General features: G+C 43.2%; 1 protein-coding gene across 1 annotated transcript in view; it reads right to left on the minus strand.

The window, feature by feature from the left end:
• Positions 1 to 21,320, minus strand: part of PLCB2 (phospholipase C beta 2) — a 55,823-nt gene extending 34,503 nt beyond the window's left edge. The window contains exons 1-7 of the mRNA XM_035111090.2: positions 20,957 to 21,320; positions 17,104 to 17,181; positions 6,442 to 6,510; positions 3,668 to 3,808; positions 2,830 to 2,909; positions 1,924 to 1,977; positions 451 to 526 (exon numbers count right to left, since the gene is read on the minus strand). Coding sequence (XP_034966981.2) covers positions 451 to 526; positions 1,924 to 1,977; positions 2,830 to 2,909; positions 3,668 to 3,808; positions 6,442 to 6,510; positions 17,104 to 17,181; positions 20,957 to 21,040 — 582 coding nt within the window. The 5' untranslated portion in view covers positions 21,041 to 21,320. The remainder of the gene's footprint in view (positions 1 to 450; positions 527 to 1,923; positions 1,978 to 2,829; positions 2,910 to 3,667; positions 3,809 to 6,441; positions 6,511 to 17,103; positions 17,182 to 20,956) is intronic.
• Positions 21,321 to 23,074: the final 1,754 nt, after the last annotated feature.

Genomic DNA, 23,074 nt, shown 5'->3' on the forward strand with positions numbered 1-23,074 from the left:
TGTTCATTTGGTTGTTTGTGAGTCGTTTTGGTTTGTCTTGGCAAGATAAAGCAACTTACAAATTTAATAAATAATAATAATGTGCCAGATCCACATCCCTCAGTAGTGGAGAATGTGTACTCTAGGACTGAGACCTCTCGCTGAACACAAATACCTTCTGAGGCTGAGCTCAGAGATTCCGAGGCTGAGCCAAACCAAAAGGGATCTATTGAGTTGGACATTGGTAAATTCTCTCTTCACAGTTCCTGCAATCCAAATAATCATCAGACACAGCTAGTTAAATACAAAGATACATTTAACATTATGTGCATTTTAGCTCTAAATAGGTAGTGTTGTACTGTTGCACCTGTAACAGAACTTTCCAACCTACAATTCCCAAAAGTCTTTGGAAGAAGACATAAGCCGGTATAAAATTAATATAAATTTGTTGGGCAGACATATGCTTCTTACCTTGCCCTTCGGAAGATGACAAGCACTTAATGCTGCTTCTACCCTTTTTCTGTCTGCAGGAAATGCTTGAAAAATACTGAAAGAGAAAGAAAAGGGCAAGTGAGAGGGAAAGTTATTGGGGAAGAGCTATTTGGGGAAACTTCCAGTGGAAAAGGTAGTCCATACAGAGAAAGTGGCAAATTGCCCAACATAGAGGTCATTAGTTGTCTCCAATGAACTAGTTCAGCAAAGGCTCCAATAATGCAACCAGAACTATAAGCAATAGTTATCTGATATTTCCTTCCCCTTTTCTTTTAGGAGTAACTGTGACTGAGAAAAGCCAAGCAGTTCATGCTATCCTTTTTTTTTTGTGGCAGAGTAGAGTAGAGTAGTGTTCTGGAAGCCAACATGAGTCTGACCAAAGTGCGGGAGGCAGTGGAAGACAGGAGTGCCTGGCGTGCTCTGGTCCATGGGGTCACGAAGAGTCGGACACAACTAAACGACTAAACAACAACAAAGAGAAGATGACTTGCCTCACTAAGAGACAAAGTGTCACACCCCTCAGCAGTTCTTTGTTTCTGGCAATCTGGCATCTGGCAATGGAAGTGATTTTGAGGATTCCATAAATTCAGGAGCCTACTCTTCTTTTCTATGTTTACTTTTTCTTGCCAATCTGACGTTGAATGGTACCAAGTTAGGTTCCTCTGCAGATAAATGAAAACGCAATCTGTCTTCTGCTATCCTTACTATTGTTGTTGTTATTATTATTATTATTATTATTATTATTATTATTATTATTATTATATATTTTAAAATTGTTATTATTATTTATTTTCCCCAAGTGAGGAAGCCAGGGAGAGTGAGTCTTACTGGGATTGGAAGCCAGGGGGATGAAGTTGTTCAAGGCTTGGACAGTTTCAAATTTGTGACCTTAAGCTAGTCACATTCTCTCAGCCTAATGTGCACCACACCATACATTTAAAGCACACGGCTCCCCCCCCCAAAGAATCCTGGGAACTGTAGTTTTTTTTAAAGGTGCTGTAGCTCTGTTAGGAGTAAACTACAGTTCCCGGGATTCTTTGGGGGAAGCCATGTGCTTTAAAAGTATGGTATGGATGTAACCTCACAGGCTTGCTGTGAGGATATACTTGGGGTAGGGGGAACTGCTTATGCCACCTTAAGGTCGTTGGAGGAAAGGCAGAGTAAAAATGCAACAAACAGATAAATAAACAATTAAGTTGAGGCAAAGCTGGTTTCACAACATAAAGTGACTGCTGTAGAACAGCTTGATTTGTCCTGGGATTTGAAACATGATAAATTTTACCTCAGCCCTCTGAACTGTATATCAGACTGCACCTCTCTAAGCATCCCCTCTCAAAAGAACCCCTGGGCAGCCATTTGTCCAAGAAGATCCCTTAATAGATAGTGCAGTCATTCAAGTTTGCCACACAGCATCATTAGTCAAAAGAAGCACAAGGCACATGTCATACTCACTTCCGAACAGGAATTTTCCCCTCACTATTAAGTTGCAGTTTCAGCTTCACCAGTCTGTGGAAACATTCAAAACAGACAATCCTTGGCTAAGAGGAAAAAAACGGAACAAGGGAAGTATGGTAGCCTTAACAATAGGGAAAAGTAAGAAAACCATTAAAAAAAGCCTGAGGTGAATTGTTGTTAGGTTTAAAGCTGGAATTCGATTCCACATTGATTGGAAAAGTTATTAAATTCCACAGACGCGTCACAGGGAATCGTGAAGTGAATTGAAACAGAGATTTGGGCAACTTGTTTACTGACACCCCAAGCTAAACCCAAAGGCAACAACATTTCATATTGAGATGATTAATACAAGTCAGTAGAACTTGCCAGAGAATTAGCATCACAATGCTAAAAAGAATCTTCTGTTGATGTCATATTTAAGCTTTCTGGATTGAATTGTTTATAGTACATTCCTCTCATCTCAGCACATGACTAGTTTCATGTCATCAAAATACAAAAGAAGTGTAACAGTTGGAATGATACACGCTTGCAGTGTATCACCACCAGATCAGGTCCTAGCTAGCCACGTCCTCCTTTGGGACACTATATGACATAGGGGACCGAAACAAGACATCCAACCCTCTCCCCCAGTTTTCCTTTTCCCAGCTGACATCCAGTATTCCATAACTACAGAACATGCTCTGTCCCCACTGGGCTGGCTTTTTTTGGGGGGGGGGGGAGGCACTGACACCTTACTTTTTTGTACTTTGCAAACTTTAGGGTTTCCCTAAGCACCCCAAGTCTTATCCCTTCTTTCTCAGTGGCCACCCTTTCTGTGGGCACTCAACACTTTAGCATGCTATTTGAAGGAATAATTAAAAAACACTTGGTAGTACAGTATGAAGTTATTTGATAACTACTTACATTCTCTCCAGGAAGGAATAGCGGGAAGCATTATATACAAAGGGGTTCCTAGAAATGACCATGATATCATCTGCCCAAGCCTGAAAAAACAAGATGTGTGTACACATTGAAAGACTCGGAAATGAACTGTGCAACACCCTCACTTCCAGTGGCGCTGAGCAAGTGTGTTATGGCCAAGTTCCACATGGAACTTGTTCGTTCTCTGCCCTTGTTATCCTTTCTAAAGTGATGCCCTCCAGCTAGACAGCCATTGAAATAAATGATATTTCGTTTCTGGTATATAAGCTTTAAATCAGGATTTTAGTGGAACAAATTATTCTTTTCCCTGTTTGACCCACCTTCTCAAAATTAAAAAGTGCACTTCAGTACATCTTACAGGTACCTGTCTATAATAAATAAAGAGCATCTAGGTTAAAAAAAACCTCCACAAAAGTTTGTTTATTTATTAACTTATATTCTGTCTTTCCTCCAAAAAGCTGAAGGTAAATAAGCAGACATTATTTTCTCAATTCCTGTTTTCTCAAGTTGAAAATAGTCTTGCAAAGCATCCAGCAAACTTCATGGCCAGGCAGGGATTAAAACCCAAATAGCCAAACCCAGCACTGGCTTTCTGTGACTCAGCATGGAAGCTCCATTTATTTTTTTGCTTGCGCAAATTTCCAGGATAATTGATGAGCAAGGCAGCATAAACTGCTCTTTTTGTGAATAACATGTGATCACTCTTTGAAAAGTAAGTCACTAGTGGACAGTTTGCCCATCTTCCCATCACTCCCTTTGGTGCCAATTTCAGAACTCTTCATGATGCCCCAACCCAACCCCTTTTATAGTTTTTCAATACCTTTCCAACATTTTCTCTATAGGAAACAAAATTGTGAAAAGTGAGATCCACCATATCAGGACCAGAAACCACAGTCAATGTCTTGAGAAAGAAATTGTTGTCTGGGAAATCAAAGTTGAAAACCTCTCGGAGTTTCTGGCTCTGCAAAGGATAAACAAACATGAACATTCCAAGTAGGAATGCAGAGGGGAGCACAGGTTGCCTGCCTGAAACAAGAAGAAGTGGGTCAACCTTTTGCTTGAAATTCAAAGTGGAATGTTTCAGCTTGAAAATCAGAAAACATTAACCAATATAGCATTTTTTAAAAAATTATAATTCCCTTTACTCATTGAATAGTGTAGGACTTTATTCATCTACTGTTTATAGAAGGGATGGGGAAGCTGTGGCCTTCCAGATGTTGTTGGATTACAACTCTTATCTTCTCAGTGCTGGCTGACACGGATGTGATTTAGGAGCATCTGGAGTCACTTGTTCCCCATTCCTAGTTTACAGAAAAGTTTAACGTGCTCCCATCCCAGCATAGATTATTCAACTTCTTATAGAAATACTATAACAGGATCAGATGCTACCATAAGCTCAGAGCTGTCAGAAAATAATAGCAGCTTTGTGTTGCGATTGTCTCCTCCATTGTTTCTGGCCATGCCCACGATCAATGGCGGTTGTTCTCCGCAGCCCTCTGGGGGCTGCAGAGAAGTTCAGGCAGGGGGAAGAGAGGAAATGAGGCATAAATCCTCTCGATGCTCTTCAGTGGGGAGTTCACTGCATCCCGCAGTGTCGCGCAATCCCGTGTCTGCCAACTTGAAAGGCAGAACAGGAGCGATCTGGGAGTGTGCTGCTGCCATGGACAAGCCTCCATTACCGGCATGATTTGTGGAAGGTTCCTCTTCAATATAGATAATTGGCATTAATCAAGAGGCGCTCTCTAAGCATCACATGCTAAGAGGCTGCAATCAATCAGCTGCTGAAATAACCGGGACTGGTTTTCTGAAGGTATTTGAATATTTTCTGAAGCTTGAGAATCCTTACAACAGCCTCAAAGGAAAGAGAGAGGACAAGGAGCTTTGTGCTTTGTTATGGTTTTCCAATGGACTTTCTATTTCTTGTCCTCCCCTACGATGAAGAGGCATGGGTAGTTGCTACTTTGTTTGACTCTTCAAAAACGGGGAGGGGCAGTGGCGGAGGAAGCCTCTCCATCACCCGGGCGTGGCAAACCGCCCAGCAGCGCATGCATGGCAGCCCGTATGGACTGCTGCTTGAGCGCCATCCGTATGGGCTGCCCCGCAAGCGCAGTCGGTACGGACGCCGCACATGCGGCACCCATACCCTCGGCCGCTCTACAGCTGGGAGGAGGCAGCGGGCCATCTTGTCACCCCCCCCAGGGTGGCATCTGCGGTGGACCGCCCCCTGCCCCCTTCATACGCCCCTGGGTGGGGGGCTTTTGATTTATGCTTTACAAGGCATTTAATAAGGTTTTGCTATGCCCCCCCCTTTGACCAAGGCTGAATGGATTTTATTCATCACCACCGCCAGACCAGGGTGTTGTTGGAGAAATGCAGTAGGGGAAAAGAAAAACGAAACTGGATAGTTGCTGAAGAGAGGGTGATTCTTAGGAAAGTGTGTGCTGAGAAAGAACTCCAGAGGGGAATTTAATGGCAGATGTCTGGAGAGTTCACTCTGTGAGATATTTATGGCTGTAGCTCGCATGACAGCCTGATAACAGTGGAACTGAATGGAATGTGACCTTGTGCCCCTCAGATAAACACTGCAAAGAAGTGAACGAACGAGAGAAAGAACTGAACTCTTTTAGCACTCCAAGTCTGCAACAAAAATGTACATGAAGGGCTACAAGTGAAATGGATTATATATTTACAAGAGGGAAATGAGGCGCTGATTGTAAGGTGAAAAAGAGGACAGCTGGAAGTATGGTCTAATGGCAAGTGAAGGATGTCAACTGGAGACTAAATAAGAACTGAGCAGCTATGGGGGAATATATTGGACATATGACTGCAACAAGAGCGGGAAACCTGGTTTTAAGAAATTGTATTAAATTAAGTAATTTGGTTTGATTTTTAATAATAATCATACTTTTTAAAGAGAGAGATGGTCTCCTCCATAAGTTATAGTGAAACTTACAGTACCATACTTGTCAGGAAATGTGTATGTTTCACACCTTTGGTTCCTGATGCCAGCCCACCGGTAAGTTTCACCACATATTATGGAAAGGAAGGGAACAAACTTCTCATGGGGCTAATATTTTTGCAGCAATCCTGTGTTTTTCACCATGTAAAATTCTGCCCTAAAAACAAGGACTATGAGATGTTGTCTTGCTAATGTGGGACTTTGACAAAAACACCCCATGCACACTGGATATTGCTTGCACCAACTTTAGCTTTCTTGGGAATGTTTTCTTTCTCTTTTAAATGTGGGCCTACACATGCCCATTTATTCCAGACTTAAACTCCCCCCCCCATTTGATTTTACCTATTTTGTAACCTCTTACACAGGCACTGTTTAGCAGTTTCTCCTGAACATTTTCAGATTTTGCACCCACAGTCCACTCCCAAATTTAGCAGTGCAAAGAAGGATACATGTTTCACTGGTCACACATTTCATACAGTCCAGTGTTACAAAACACACAATTTGCTACCATAAATGAAAAGAACAGCTCAGTCAATATGAGAGGAAGAAGTCAATTAACAAGTTGCAATGGCATCTCCCAATGAGCACTGCATGGATAACAATTACTAATCCTATACACTATGCCACAAACTCACCTTGGGAATCTTTGCAAATTTCCCTATCCTAGTGTCTCGAATGCTTGTAATATCCAAAAATTCCATTTCCTGCAAAATATCAGAAATTAACATTCAAGACATGAGCAATTGCAAAGGAAAGGAAAGCACTTGCCTTCACAAACCCATTACTCAGCAGCCTAATCACATCTTCAATGTACAAAACAGCATGCATTAAGCATTACCCATTTTTCAACAGATTCCATTAGGGTCAGGCCCAGAGAATGTTACCACTACTAAGCAGTAATTGGTAATGTCCAAAACATAACAGCTAGCCCAGTATCACTTTGATGTTTGGAAACTGTTACAGTATATAAAATGCAAGGTATATTTTCAGAAAATTAGAATTCTTCTTAGCTTTAACTACTACAGCGACTCTCACGTGAGTATTATGTGGAAATATTGGCGAGATAAATGCAGGGTTCTGAAACATTTGTGTATTATACTCAAATGGCAACTGGATCTTTCACTAGCTGTCTTCTTTTGAGTATCACATACTAATGTATGCCCTTTTAAACAAACTGACAACCAATACAGGTGTTTTAAAACATGAGAGATCTAAACGGAACCCCAGCCAGTAATCTGACCATTGCATTTTTAAACCTCCATTGCATTTTCCATGCAGGATTATGAGCCATTGTGTTAGGTTATCTGAAAGAGGAGCTTGCTGGGAGAATTTGCCTCTGCAGAGGTCTTTAGTCTGCTGAGGACGCATTGTGATGACGTCATTGGTTCATGCTACTCTGCAAATACAGTGAGCAGGGTAACCCACACAATAGCTTTGCATGTCTTCTTCTCCTTCTTGTACTTACACTTTCTAAGTCTGCTGGCTGTCAGAGGCATTAGCACCCATCAGCATGGGCATGACCCCCCCCCCCTTCCCTGGTTACTGCTTAGCAACAGCAGTCAAATGATGGAAGCTTTAATGTAATATGCCACTGATCTGCATCAATGCAGATCTTTTTTGTTTTGTTTTTACTTTCATAATGGGGTATAACAGCAGGGAGCTCAAGAAGCCTAAATCTCCCTTGGTTGTATTTTAAAATGCTGACAAGCAAATTTCCAAGGATATCACAATTCTTGTTTGCTGATTCAAGCCAAATGGCATATTAGATGCATCAGCTCCAAATCCAAATCACTTTATTTCAGCTTTAAGCTCATAGACATAATAAAACAAGAGCAGAAACGCGTACAATTTGATTTACAATTAAAAGGTAAAATAGCTTAAAGGGTATACAGAATTAGATAAGGATATAATAAAAGAATTTCAAGTGGTTTATAACAATCCATTCTGTCTCTTATATGTCAAAACAGAAGTTAAAAATTTAGCCATTTGTAGAGTTAGAAACGCATTTGTGTCTTGCAATAAAAAAGCAAGGTGAGAATCTTCCAGATGCCCGGGGAGTTTTTGAATTAGTGGGAGCAATAAATTCTTACGGACAGCACAATATAAAGGACATCTAAACACTATGTGCTGCAGGGTTTCAATCGAGGAGTTATCACAGGCACATAAAACCGAAACTTGGCCCTTAGAAAATCTGTGAAGGAGGACATTTGAGGGGAAGACATTAAAACGTGCCTTAATAAAAGCAAAACGATGAGTGGCAATAGGAAGGGATGATAAGTAAACTGGCACATGAAATGAAGGATTAACGCCCAAATGTCGCAGAGAACATGTCCCCCCACCAAGCATAAGATTGTGTTGCATCTCTATATCGTCCAATCTTTGGGTAATAATCTTTTTTGCTGTAGTAAGATCATACTTCAGAATTTCTAAAGGCGAAATTCCAAAAAGCGAGAGTTTGGCGTGGATCTTACTAGCCCAAGGGCCAGTAAACTCATCGTGCCAAAGTGTTAACCAATAGCTTAAAAGCCACTTCAATTTGTGAGCAGAGAAGGGGTGTGTGTGTGCAACCCTTTCCCTGCTGGCCATTTCCACACTCCAAATTGCTCACTTCATTCATTCTGGAAGAAAAACTTAGAAGGGGGAAGCAGCAGGAGGTGTGTAACTGGGAGAGAGAAAATAACAGGGAGGGGAAAGTTAATCACCCCACCGCCCAGTAACTTCACCACTCAAAATCTGGCATCTCACAGGATGCAGGATCCCATGGAATCTGATGACAAACACATGTCAATGTTACATTTTCGTGTACCCTTTCTGGCAACACCTTTAAAAGGATAGGAATAGAATTCTTATCCCCAAGAGAACTACATGGATAAACCATTCTTACGGAACTTTTTGTATACTGCTATGCATTTGTACAAAAAGTCACCCCTCCTGTACAAAAACTGGCTTCGGAACTGGACTGTTTGTTAGCTTACCCAACAGCATTTGAGCTCACCTTTGTTTACAAGCTCTTTTCGCAAGCGGGAAACCAGCCTGCCACTGGCCTCTCCCCAGTGTGAAATTAAACAAACCACCATCCTACTCCCATATTTGTTTATTTTGCTTAGTATTCTAATCATAAGACTATTGGATTTTCCAGGCAAATGAGACACCTGAGTTATCACTACCCTCAGACAAACCCATCTCTTCCGTTGACAAATTAGTGAGCTATCTGCCAGTAACTACAAGCAGCAGAATGCCAAGAGGCCCCACTTCACTCTCTAGAAAACTCACCCCTAACTCAAAGGGTCCCTATACTGCAGCAAACTAGTACCTGGCAGAGCCGTGAATAAGCAGCAACCAGGTGTCAGGAGGTCAGAGCTTTGTGTCCAACATTTGGCCTGCCCTGCACCCCTAAGCTAGCCAGTTCCCCTTGGGTGTGGTGGAGAACCCTGGCCAGATTCACACCACACATTCAAAGCGCTATGATACCACTCATGGCTCCCCCCAGAGAATTCTGGGTGCTGTAGTTTGTTAAGCATGTTAAGGGTGTGACTTGACATGATTACAAGGTAACTGTCTCAATTTAGTGTGACATGTTATTCTAGACAAACATTTGAAGGCGCAACTATCAGTTTTGGCCATGATGAGTGAATGGAGTTTCCAGGTCCAAATGCAATTATATGTCTGAATATCACTTGCTTGGAAGCAACAGCTATTGCATTCATGCCTTGTGGTGGGCTCCCTAGAAACATCTGGTTGGCCACTGTGGAAAAGAGGGTGCTGGGCTAGATGTGTGTTTCGTTTGATCCACCTGGGATCTTCTTATTGTCAGCAAAGTCACTTAAAAAATGCAGACAGGTTTCAGAGAGGAATGTCCTGATAACACGTTGCAGAACAAAACTGAATGAAAACAGTGTATAGTTTGAAGAGAAAGAAAGAGAGAAGCTTTGCCTTTCTTAGAGAAGAAGAAGAGGAAGAGGAAGAGGAAGAGGAAGAGGAAGAGGAAGAGGAAGAGGAAGAAGAAGAAGAAGAAGAAGAAGAAGAAGAAGAAGAAGAAGAAGAAGAAGAAGAAGAAGAAGAAGAAGAGTAGTTTGGATTTGATATCCCACTTTATCACTACCCAAAGGAGTCTCAAAGCGGCTAACATTCTCCTTTCCCTTCCTCCCCCACAACAAACACTCTGTGAGGTGAGTGGGGCTGAGAGACTTCAGAGAAGTGTGACTAGCCCAAGGTCACCCAGCAGCTGCATGTGGAGGAGCGGAGACGCGAACCCGGTTCCCCAGATTACAAGTCTACCGCTCTTAACCACTACACCACACTGGTTAAGGTCTTGTACATAGCGCCCTCAGGGCTACATAGCCAATCAGGGCACGAGCTGACTCAGCAAACATCATGCCACTCTGCCTTGTTGCCAAACAAATCCTCCGCCACCCTATCTGGTTAGCAGACCTACTGATAGCAGAGTTAGCCCTTACGTTACAAACTGAATGATCCCTCCTGTTGGATTTCTACCACTTCTAGTCTTCTAAGAGGAAGTGAAATCTGACAAATTGTCAACCTCCTGACATGGTTCTACTGTGCATAGTTACTGCTATTGTCTTATTCTCAAGCTTCAGTTACTCCTGTAATTAAGAGAAGGAAGCAGCCCCAAACCACAGTATCATACTTAACTGGAAAGCAGAACTAAACGATCAGAGGCGCTCAGTGCCTGCCGGCCTGCTCTATCTCACTGCGTTTTCAGTTTTCATGGAGGAGGAGGAGACAGATGGTCTTCCTTTTCATATGGATTATTGCTCCACATACCAAACATCCTTACGCTGGGCTGGTTCATGCATATCACTTGGAGCCACAGTTAAGCCTAACTGGTTTGGGAATAAATGTGGAGTGCACTGGTGTATGGAGCTAGAATTACAGCTGATTGTTCCTCTTCATGCTGCTTCTGTGCTCACAGGATCTAAGCCATGGTTTCGGCTAGTATTGTGTTCCAAGAGAAGTAGTACCACGCTATTCTACCTCAGTCAGACTACAACTGGAGTACTGTGTCCAATTCTGAGTGCCACAGTTTAAGGATATTGACAAGCTGGGAATGGTGCACAGAAGGGTGACCAAGATGATCAAGGGTCTGGAAACCAAGCCTTATGAGGAGTGGTTGAGGGAGTTTGGAATGGATGAGACTGAGAGGAGATATGAAAGCCATCTTCAAATATCTAAAGGGGTGTCACATGGAAGATGGAGCAAGCTTGTTTTCTCCTGCTCTAGAGGGTAGGTCTTCAAGTTACAGGACCAGGGGCTTCAAGTTACAAGAAAGGAGATTCCGTCTAAACATTCGGAAGAACTTTCTGACAGTAAGAGCTATTTGACAGTAGAATGGTCTCCCTTAGAAGGTAGATGTTTTAAAGCAGAGGTTGAATGGTCACTGGTCATGTGTGATCTAGTTGAGATTTCTGCATTGCAGGGGGTTGGACTAGATGGCACTCATGATCCTTTCCAACTCAACAACTCTATGATCCATTTGGTATCCAAATACCAAATATCCAGGAACCCATGGCAAGTTTCCAAGCTCCCAATAGGCATTTGGTTGGCAACTGTGAGAACAGCATACTAGATGCCACGAGACATTGGCCTAACCCAGCAGGCCCTTGTTATGTTCTTATGTTCCTTCTTTTCTCTGCTTTGCCAAATCCGCAGGACAAATCTATCCCAGTCTCAGATCTTCAAGGCATCTCTCCATGTAAGGCCACCTAGTGCTTCTATAAGTCCCAACTTTTACACAAACAGTGAACAACAAGTACATGGTTTTGGCCAGGTGACAGTGGGAAGTGGCTCTTTGGAAGAGCTAAATTGGATGTGTCAAAGAGAAACTGAGAATAAGAGGGTGCCTAAAGAACACGTAGCACCTCCAGCCGTGACAGAGATACTGGAGAACAGGATGCACAAGTACTTTGTGTTTTCTACCCACCCACCCCCGCGCAGGTACAGTTCCATGCAAATCAGGAGCAAAAGATTAAGAGCATCAGAAAGGTTAAGTGCAGAATTAATGTCTGTGATGTCCCTTCCAAGTGAGGAAGTGTGACTCAATGAAAGAGCACATGGTTTGTACTCAGAAAGACCCATGTTCCATCCTTGGCACCTCCAGTTAGAAATGATCAGGTAACAGCTGATAGGAAAGTTTTCTGCCAGTCAGGGTAGACAAAGCTTCTAGCTGACTTGGCATAAGTCAGCTTCCTATGAGGCTTAGAGCCACATCATAGGTGATGTATAAGGTTGAGAGAAAAAGCGAGTTTGGAGGTTGCCTGAAGTAGAAAGAAGTGGCCAACAGGCAGGGGGTATTATTTATTGCATTTCTATTCTGCCCTTCCACCCAAGAGAGTCCAGGACAGCTAACACCAATGTGGTGAAACAACACACCATTATAAATAAACAGATTTAAAATCTTCATGCATTTAATATAGGCTTTTAAAATGAGCTATGTTTAATATTTTAGAACACTACTGCATGAGAAAAGAGTGTTCTCGCACAATTAAGAATAAAATCACCATCATCACTTCCCATGAAGCATCTCCATACATAAAATAGTTAGCTTTCTCGTTTCTACTCTCCATTGACTCACTGCTTTTCTCCAGAATTCCCCAGATGCACATGCTGGTCAGTCAGCAAATGTAATTGATGCACTTCTAGCTTGGGAGGAGCCAGAGCTCAGCAGCAGAACACCCTCTTTACATGCAGAAGTTTGGTGCCTGGTATCTCCAGATAAAAGGATGTCAAAGAGCAGAACTGGGTCAGGGACCTCCGTCATAAATTCAAAACTTTGCATGATACAAAGATAGGTGTAATGCTATGGCTGCTTTTTCTGAAGCCTCCAAGAAGAGCCCATCTGGAGTTAGAATAAAGGGGATCGTTCGCATTTTTCTTCTGCCACCAAGCTGTTCCCCCCACAACCATACGTGCAAACATTTGCTTAGAACTCCACATGAATGGACCAGGAGTTGGAAACCACAGCTGCATAGCAAGCAGCTGCCTCACAAAGAGTCAGATTGTTGGTCCATCTACCCTAGGGTCACTACACTGACTCACAGGTTCCAGACAGGGGTCTCTCCCTGTCCTATTTCGAGATGCAGAGGATCGAACTTGAGACCTTCCTTGTCCATGCAAAGCAGATGTTTTACTACCAAGTTACAGCCAGCAGAGAAAAAAGTAAGCACACCTTCACCCTCTCCCCACTTCTTGCTTCATCACTCACAATGGGTTCCTCTCAAAGATGCTTTTCTTCAGGAAAAAGGTGAGGCACGAGGACTGTGTGCTTCACACATTTGCATTTAAGACATAGTTTGCCCCCAAAATCAGTCAGAGAAGATGTTTGGGACTGGGTTAGATAGATTGACTGAATGGTCTGATTTAGGAGATGGGAGCTTCATAGATGGGACCTATGTGCTTTGCCCTTCAAAGACTCAAATCCAAATGGTTCCTCATCATCCTGGGGGCAAAAGTGACAAGCGGGGTCCCACAGGGTTCAGCCCTGGGCCTGCTGTTGTTCAACAGCTTTATAAATTTCATGGATAAAGGATTTCAGGGGGTGCTCATCAAATTTTTAGATGATATCAAACTAAGGGGGTAGCTAATGCTGCAGAAGACAGAGTCGGGATCCAAGATTACCTTTACAGATTGGAGAACCAGGCCAAAACTAACAAAATGAATTTCAATAGCGACAAATGAAAGGTTCTACACTTAGGCAGGAATAACCACCTGCACAAATGTAAGATGGGGTTGCCAGTAGTACGTGTGAAAAGGATACAAGCTTAACATGAGTTACCAGTGTGATGCAGAGGGTGTGTGTGGAGCTAATGGTATTCTAGGCTGCATCAACAGAAGTATAGTGTCCAGGTCAAGGGAAGTAACAATACCACTCTATTCTGCCTTGGTCAGACCACACCTGGAGTACTATGTCCAATTCTGGGCACCACAATTTAAGAAGGATGCTGTCTAGTTGGAACATATGCAGAGGAGGGCAAGCAAGTTGATCAAAGGTCTGGAAACTGAGTCTTATGAGGAATGGTTGAGGGAGCTGGGTATATTTAGCCTGGACAGGGGCGTAGCCAGGATCAAAACTAGGGGGGGGCAAGCCATGGTCATTCAGGGGCGGGGCCACAAAGCGGGAACGTGGGCGGGGCTACAGGGCCAGCTGGCCTGACGACATCGTGGCGGCAGCGGCAGCGGCCACGTTGTGCTTCTGGGGCTGGCAACGGCGGCGGCTACCCTGCTTGGCTGGAGAGGACGGGAGGGTCGGGCAGGCGAGAGGGGGTGACAGGGTGGGCGAGGGCGAGGCAAGGCACGGCCGCAGTCACGACGGCTCCGAGGCGTTGCTGCATATCAGCATAATATTTCAACCATGTTGTAGGTTCAAGCCCCACCTTAGGAAAAAATTCCTGCATTGCAGGGGGTTGGACTAGATGACCCTTGTGGTCATTTCCGACTACAATTCTATGATTCTATTGATATATTGCCATAGCATATGCATCATTCTGCTTTCTTGAATTGTCCTAGACATAGCAGCCATCTCCTAGAGGCCTAGGTGCCTCCCCCCCCAAAAAAAAATTACTGGTAAATACTGTATTTTAAAGAGTCACCCCCCCCCATGTTGATGGGCTTTCTATGTGGGGCTTATCTGCCCCCCCCCGTATTTTATTAAGTATGGAAGAGGGAGGGAAGGAAGGAAGAAATAGAGAGAGGGATAACTCATATTTGTGGGTGCCTCTGGGTGATGCTGTGATGCTGGAACTCTGCAGTAAGAGGACGGGAGGGTCGGGCAGGCGAGAGGGGGTGGCAGGGCGGGTGAGGGCGAGGGAAGGCACAGCCGCAGTCACGACAGCTCCGAGGCGTTGCTGCATATCAGCATAATATTTCAACCATGTTGTGGGTTCAAGCCCCACCTTGGGAAAATCCTGCATTGCAGGGGGTTGGACTAGATGACCCTTGTGGTCCCTTCCGACTACAATTCTATGATTCCATTGATATATTACCATAGCATATGCATCATTCTGCTTTCTTGAATTGTCCTACTCCTAGGCATAGCAGCCAAATCCTAGAGGCCTAGGTGCCTCCCCCCTCCAATTACTGGTAAATACCGTATTTGAAAGAGTCACCCCCCCCCATTTTGATGGGATTTCTATGTGGGGCTTATCTGCCCCCCCCCAGTATTTTATTAAGGATGGAAGAGGGAGGGAGGGAAGGAATAATAGAGAGAGGGATACCTCATATTTGTGGGTGCCTCTGGGTGATGCTGTGAAGCTGGAACTCTGCAGCAAGAGGACGGGAGGGTCGGGCATGGGAGAGGGGGTGGCAGGGCGGGCAAGGGCAAGGCAAGACAGGGCCGCAGTCATGACGGCTCCGAGGCGTTGCTGCATATCAGCATAATATTTCAACCATGTTGTGGGTTCAAGCTCCACATTGGGGAAAAATTCCTGCATTGCAGGGGGTTGGACTAGATGACCCTTGTGGTCCCTTCCGACTACAATTCCATGATTCTATTGATATATTACCATAGCATATGCATCATTCTGCTTTCTTGAATTGTCCTAGGCATAGCAGCCAACTCCTAGAGGCCTAGGTGCCTCCCCCCCCCAAAAAAAATTACTGGTAAATACAGTATTTTAAAGAGTCATCCCCCCCCATGTTGATGGGCTTTCTACGTTGGGCTTATCTGCCCCCCCCCCCCAGTATTTTATTGAGGATGGAAGAGGGAGGAAAGGAAGGAAGAAATAGAGAGAGGGATAACTCACATTTGTGGGTGCCTCTGGGTGACGCTGTGATGCTAGAACTCTGCAGCAACAGGAGCCTTGTAAGCAGCTTTTTCTCTGCTTGATTTACAGCAGGCACGTCCAACAGGTAGATTGTGATCTACCAGTAGATCACTGGATGTCTGTGGTAGATCACTGCTAGATCACTGGCACCCCTAAAAAAAGCTCACCCAAAATTTTCCTCCTCCCTAAAAAAAGCTGAACTATGACCTGAAGCCCTAAACAAAAATGGGCCTCCCTCCCTCCTAAAAGAAGCTCAACAAGTTTGACCTAAACCCCCTTCCTTAAAAAAACTCAACAGCTTTGACCTGAACCACCCAAAAGGGGGTAGATCACTCCCAGTTTTTAACTCTGTGAGTAGATCAGAGTCTCTTGGGAGGTGGCCACCCCTGATTTACAGTATACAGATGCAGGAGGAGGGGCAGACTGGAACACCACTGCTTTTTATAAACATCACTGTGTCTATCAAAGCTACAGCCCCCCCTTCTTATTCACTTCCTTTTAGCCTTGCAGGGCCACCTTAGTCAAATTGAATCCTCTGCACCCTCATTAAATCGCCAATAGAACTGTTAATGCGATCCCTGAATGCTCATTAACAGCTCCCACTGAAGAACAATAGGGTGAATAGGGTGAACCTTGCCTGAAGGGATATTCTGCTCCATTGTCTTAACTGCTTAAGTACCGGTAGCCACTTTGCTTTATTTATTTGATGTGTTTTTGTTACAGCTGTGTTCCCGCCCCCCCCCCCGCCCCCAGCAAGTGGAGAGCTGCTCTTGCTAAAGCAAAGTCCTTTCCCCTTAAGTTTTTGTAGGGGCAAAGTGCTGGTTATGGTCTGTAAAATACAATATTTTTTTGCTTCTAGGGGGGGGGCAGCTGCCCCCTCCTGCCCCCCCTGTCTACACCCATGAGCCTGGATAAGAGGAGACTGACAGGAGATATGGGGGCCATCTTCAAATATCTAAAGGGCTAAAGGAACAAGCTTGTTTTCTCCTGCTCCAGAGAACTGAAATCAATGGATTCAAGTTACAAGAAAGGAGATTCCAACTAAACTTAAGGAAGAACTTTCTGACAGTAAGAGCTGTTTGATAGTGGAACAGTCTCCCTCGGAAGATGGTGGACTCTTCTTCCTTAGAGATTTCTAAGCCAAGGTTGGATGATCATGTGTCATGAATGCTTTAAGTTGAGATTCCTGCATTGAAGGGGGTTGGACTAGATCAGTGGTCCTCAACCCCCGGGCCATGGACCGGTACCGGTCCGTGGATCAATTGGTACCGGGCTGCCCAAGGAACATTAAATACAATTAAATTAAAATTATTAAATCAAACAATCTAAATAAAATATAAACAATCAACGTCCCCCCCTCAGCGGGCCGCAGTAAAATTATCAAACGTTGACTGGTCCACAGCGATACAAAGGTTGGGGAGCACTGGACTAGATGACACTCTTTAATTCTATGATTCTATGACTCTGGTATCTTTTGACATCAACATCTCCAATTAAAGATTGAGGATCAGGGCTTACCTTACTCTGCAAAGTCCAATAGAGATAAAAGCCCTTTGGGTCTACCCGCAGAATCACAGGAGAGGCACTTGCTGTATCCTGACAAAACCAGAAAAATAGGAGGTTGGTTGGTTTATTATCTGTATTTATTAGTCACTTTTTGCACTCGAGTGCATCAAAGCAAGTTATATAGTAAAAGAAAGCAACAAAGGTAGTAAATAGCTCAGAAACTGTCTTTAAGTGTTCTAATATACATTATCTGTGAGGGAGAGGAAATGTCACTTTAGCTGCATAGCTGCATGAGGTGGGCTGGATGACATTTTACCTGTTGGACTCCAACTCCCATCAGCCACAGCCAGCGGGATGATGGGAGATGGAGTCCATCAACATCTGGGTGACTCCATGTTAGCTGTTGTTGTTGATGATGACTTTATTTAAGTTGATGACCATAGCTGCCAAGTTTTCCCTTTTCTCGCGAGAAAGCCTATTCAGCATAAGGGAAAATCCCTTTAAAAAAGGGATAACTTGGCAGCTATGTTGATGACTTTATCATTTAAGTTGACTTCTATCCACATATATTTAGGAATTGCTGTATGGTAAATAGAGGAATGTATCCCACATTAAATCAGTACAAACTTTTCTACAACTGAGTGGAATTCTTGTGCTGCCCTTATTCCTGCCCATTCTGCCACCCCAGTTTCTTCATTATTTGGTTTTTGAGAGAGAGAGAGAGAGAGAGAGAGAGAGAGAGAGAGAGAGAGAGAGAGAAAAGAAGAAGAAGAAGAAGAAGAAGAAGAAGAAGAAGAAGAAGAAGAAGAAGAAGAAGAAGAAGAAGAAGAAGAAGAAGAAGAATTTGGATTTGATACCCAGCTTTATCACTACCCAAAGGAGTCTCAGAGCAGCTAACATTCTCCTTTCCCTTCCTCCCCCCATGAGAGAGAGAGAGAGAGAGAGAGAGAGAGAGAGAGATTGGGGGAGAAGGTTTTAAAGCATGGGATAGAACTTCAGAAAAAGTTTGTTCTGGATCCCAGAACTTAAGAGTCTATTTTTTAAAGGTGTTTATTAGTTGCTAATTTCACTGTGTAATAATGACTTCCACTTTCTTCTCCAGATGCTCTGATGTGAATCAGCTGCTACCTTGGCTACAATTCCCTTTTATTCATCTCAGAGCATCAGGAGAAGAAAGTGGAAGTAAAAATGTGCAGCAGTCACACTTGTATAAAAGAAGAGATCCTGAAGTCTTAATCCAATTCATGGGACTTTTAGTGGGGTAGATTTGCTGCAGCTTCTGAGTTTCTGTGGTTTTACTGCTTTGTTTTTGCAGTTTTATTGTATTCGTTTAAACTAACTACTCAGTCCGCATTTGGATGTCTTTGACAGCAAACACCTTGATTTGGAAATGGGGAAGGAGTGGAAATTAATATGATAGAGGTGACAGGTGTGCCGGCCTTGTTTTGTGTGATCAACCTTGTTCTGCATCATCCAAGACTCTGAGCTGGTTTTAGTTCTTAAAGTATCTATGACACTCAGATGTACTGAGCAGCATCGCACCGCACAGAATGAAGACCATGATGAAGCCTGCCCTTAAGAGCTTTCTGTTTCATCATTAAAGTCATAGTTACATGGTCTATCTCCAAGTGACACATCTCCACTTACAGAAAACTTGTGGCTGCTGAGTCAGTTGACAGTAACAACCGACACAGTTGTTACCTGAAGGGGCAGCCAGGTGATAGATTCCTCCATGACTGATTCAGCACTTTAGCATCCGAGTTGGAGAAGGGGAAAGGCTGCTGAAGGAAAAACTATCGACTAGCACAGCCATTGTGTGCTACACTCCTGCCTGTGGATTTTGCCACCCACATTGAAACAGCTAGTGGCTTGGGATATTACATTGTCAATAAGAAACTTCTGCTTGAGAATTCAAGAGCAATGATAATATAAAGGTACTCAATAACTTTTTTTTTGCCCTCTATAATTAGTTAACTTCATCCAAAGGTATCTCCTTAATTAACATACGTGAATCCATATAATCTATACCAGTTTTTTTAAAAAAAACAAAAAACAAACAAACACCAAAACAAAACAGGAAGGAGTGCATTTGGGCATCAACAATGGGAAACATTTTTCTGGTTTGACCTGAATTCCAACACAGGGAATGAATATCGTCACCAACGCAGAACAATATTCCATACAGCTGAAGCCCTAAAAGCAGGGGCAGGGAAGCATTTTCAGCCCAAGGGCCACATTTCCTTCTTTCCTTCCTCCAGAGAGCCACGTGATAATGGTGGGTGGGACCAGAGGCAAAAGGGTGTCGAGCGATGGATGTAAACTTTGCCTCTGTACATTTCTACACGTTCTCACGCACCTCTCTGTATTTTCTATCCAGATAAGCAAGAGGCATTGTTAGAGTTTAAGGACACATTCCAAACACTTGGAGTGCGCAGTAGGTCCAGTGAAGGTTGTGGGGCTAGCTGGTGAGAGACCTAAGGGCCAAAAACAGATGGCTGCAGGGCCACATTTGGCCCCTGGAACTGAGGTTCACTAACCCTGCTCTAAAGCACTACTTGGAAACACAGGTTAATGATGCAATCACCCCAGTGCCAAACTGGAGGCCTCAAAAAGGACGGAAGATGAGCCTGCTGGAAGAAGCCAGTGGTCTGTCTAGTGCAGCATCCTGTTCTTACAGTGGCCGACCAGATGCCTGTTGGAAGCATGTAAGCTGGATGTGGCCACAAGATAACTCTCCCCACCAGCGATTCCAACAACTGGTATTCAGAGAGGTATACTGCCTTTGATAGTGGAAACCCATTGATTGCCTTCTCCTCCATGAATTTGTCTAACCCTCTTTTAAAGACCTTTCATAGTTTGAGGACACCACCAAAGCATGCTATGGCTTACTGCACATAAAGTGGCACAATGACATCCCCACATCATGTCGCTTTCTGCACAAAGGTTATGAGATGCTGCAGAGCCACATAGACCTGTGGAAGAACCACACTGGCCTCTGCATTTGCCAATATTCTTCAGACACATCATTTGAAACATGCAGTTGTTTCCTATTCATTCAAAGACAGATATTAATCATAGATCAACTCGGTGAATTTGTCATTTGTGCCAGATAACACAGCGTATACGAAGACTGTGGTTGACTTATTTTTGAAAGATCTCACAGATAATTGGATGAACTTGCAGAACCGCGGCCTCTTTAATGTGATTCTTCCCAGGGCAGATTCACCTTTATCATTTGTTATTTACAGAACTGTCAAAACTTAAATTTGTTTCGACTGGCTGGGGACCAGCTCTTTCGTATGAACATGGCTTGTTGCTCTTTGTTCGATGCTGTTATTATTATAGTTATTTATTTGATATATGTTTTACTTTGGGTATTCAACAGGTTAAGCTTGAAGAATGAAGAAGATGATAGATATTAAATGAAGAAGAGGATGATAGATAGATAGATGGATAGATAGATAGATAGATAGATAGATAGATAGATAGATATAGATAGATAGATAGATAGATAGATGATAGATACATACTATTCCTCCACACTTCATAGCAGTGGTGGAATATTATAATAATAATAATAATAATAATAATAATAATAATAATAATAATATCTCACATGCACAATAAAAATGCAGGAGTGGGTGCACCACAACTTTATAATTATTTTGCATAGCTTTCCTCTTTTTTACTCATCACTCATTGCTTCCCCCTAAATCTTACCACATGCAAACATTCATTTATTGCCCTCAACCACAGAAGGAGAGATTTACTCTCACACACAGTTGGGTAGTTATGTCTAGAACCCTTCCACTTCCTGCTTCCCAGGAGCCCCAAACCAGGGTGAATTAAAAACCACGGTACTCACATCATCCCACTTGATAAAGCGTTCGCCTCTGGACATGTACTCCTTCACCTCAGGGGGGCTCAAAATAGGGGTAAGCACTGACATCTTGGCATTCAGATCCTGACCCGTAGGACTCTTGTTCTCAGCTGCCTCCTTCCTGTCTCTCTGGATCTCCTCACATAACGCTCTCTGTTGCTTCAGGAGCCAGAGATGCTTTATAGGCCAGAGAAAACACCAGGACGGCTCCACAGGCTGAAAGCAGAGACGCTGATCTGCATGGCAAATTATCAGCTTTCCAGAAGAAACAGGTGAGCTCTGGGGAGCCAACAGCCCAGAGAATGTGGGGTGGGCAGGCGGAGTCGATCAGCAGGCTGTTCCTTGCAGAAACCCACAAGCAAGGGCTTCCTGTTATGAACTTCCTCATAAAAGCTTCTGCTTCCCTCCTCTCAACTTTAGAGTTGATTCATGAAGTATTTCAAAAGGGCTTGAAGGATTTCAGAGTTCCTTTTCAAAGCTGTTGTTTTGGTAACATTTCCTCCCTAAAAAGCTAAGGGAGTGGTATTATCCGCACAACACAAATACGCGCACAGCTACCGGTATGCCTGGAAACTTGGGGCGGGGCGGGGGGGGCGCTTGTTGGTACCAAAATATCTCACTAGCAGTGAAAACTATTTGGGGTAAAACAAAGTCTTTTCACAAATGGCACTAAAGAATGGTAGCTAAAACGATGTTTCAGAGTATGGGAGGCCCACATGGATGTACAACCGATTTTTTTAAAAATGGCGCTCTATTCTGCTTTCAAAATTATATAGACAGGGTCACCGCTAGACATTTCACTGCCTGTGGCACAATAGGAAATGGTGACCCCCCCTCCCCAACCCAAAGCCAAGGTGCATAGTATCTAAGGTCAACCAAGTTATGTTAGCATCTGAGATAGAACATCCCACAAACACCCCTCCTGCATGGTAGCAAAATACAGTTATAATAAATTAGACAGCAAACCATTTGCTGTCTTTCCATGACACCCAAAATCTGCTGCCCGAGGCAGCTGTCTTGCTCTGCCTAATGGTTGGGCTGGCCCTGTTTATGAACAATATCTAATAGACAGAATAAGCATAACCACGGTGACCTGGAAGTCACTCCCATTGAACTTAATGAGATTTACTTCTGAGCAGATAGGTATACCTTTGCATTATGAATGCCTGCATTGCTCATTGTAGCAAGGGTCCAGACATATAAGTAATAAAAATTATTATTATTATTATTATTATTATTATTATTATTATTATTACTCAAATTATTACTTCTTTTGTTCTGCAGGGGCAATGTTAATCTTCTCTGTATTCGAAACAAAACAAAATAAAAATTCCTTCCAGTAGCACCTTAGAGACCAACTAAGTTTGTCGTAGGTATGAGCTTTCGTGTGCATGCACACTTCTTCAGATACACTGAAACAGAAGTGTTTCAGTGTATCTGTTCTCTGTATTGTTCCAGTTTTAGCATATGTGCTTCTTTTATTGTGATACTGCATTTTCCCAGCTATCAATTAGCCGTATTTTGCAGTGTGAACTGAGTGTGCTTTAAGGGAACCTATTTCTATTAAGCATTCATCCTGATTTCGTTGCACAGAGATTAGACTAAAGCCAGCTAATTAACAAGAGTCAACCTGATTTGTTTGTAGGGAAGTTAGATGATGTTGCATCAGAGCAAGAGTTATCCCACACTTTCCAGAGAATTTCCCCATCACTTCCTGATCACAGAAAAGTTGCACGAGACCTTCAAATCCATATTAATTGTGTGACTTTCATGGTAATTACAAAATGTAATTTGAAAACGAATTCATGACAGTTTGTTGCCCTTTAAAATCATCTACCATCTGAGGCACGCTGCCTCATCTGGCCTAATGGCTAAGCCATCCTGAACGTAGCTTGGAATATTTCCAGTGCAATGTTTTATGCACTGGCAGAACACATTGCGGTGACTAAACAGAGAAGAGCAAACTGCATCGAAAGGAAGCATGTAAAAGCATTTTGCCTTTTTGACTACAGCAAACAGGAGGTTTGCTCAAACACCCAACTTGCTATCTAAGTGATTTCCATATACAAACTGAGATTTCATAAAAATCCTCCCTTATGCAAA

The sequence above is a fragment of the Zootoca vivipara genome, chromosome 1 (genome assembly GCF_963506605.1).
Source record: "Zootoca vivipara chromosome 1, rZooViv1.1, whole genome shotgun sequence".
Classification (NCBI taxonomy): domain Eukaryota; kingdom Metazoa; phylum Chordata; class Lepidosauria; order Squamata; family Lacertidae; genus Zootoca; species Zootoca vivipara.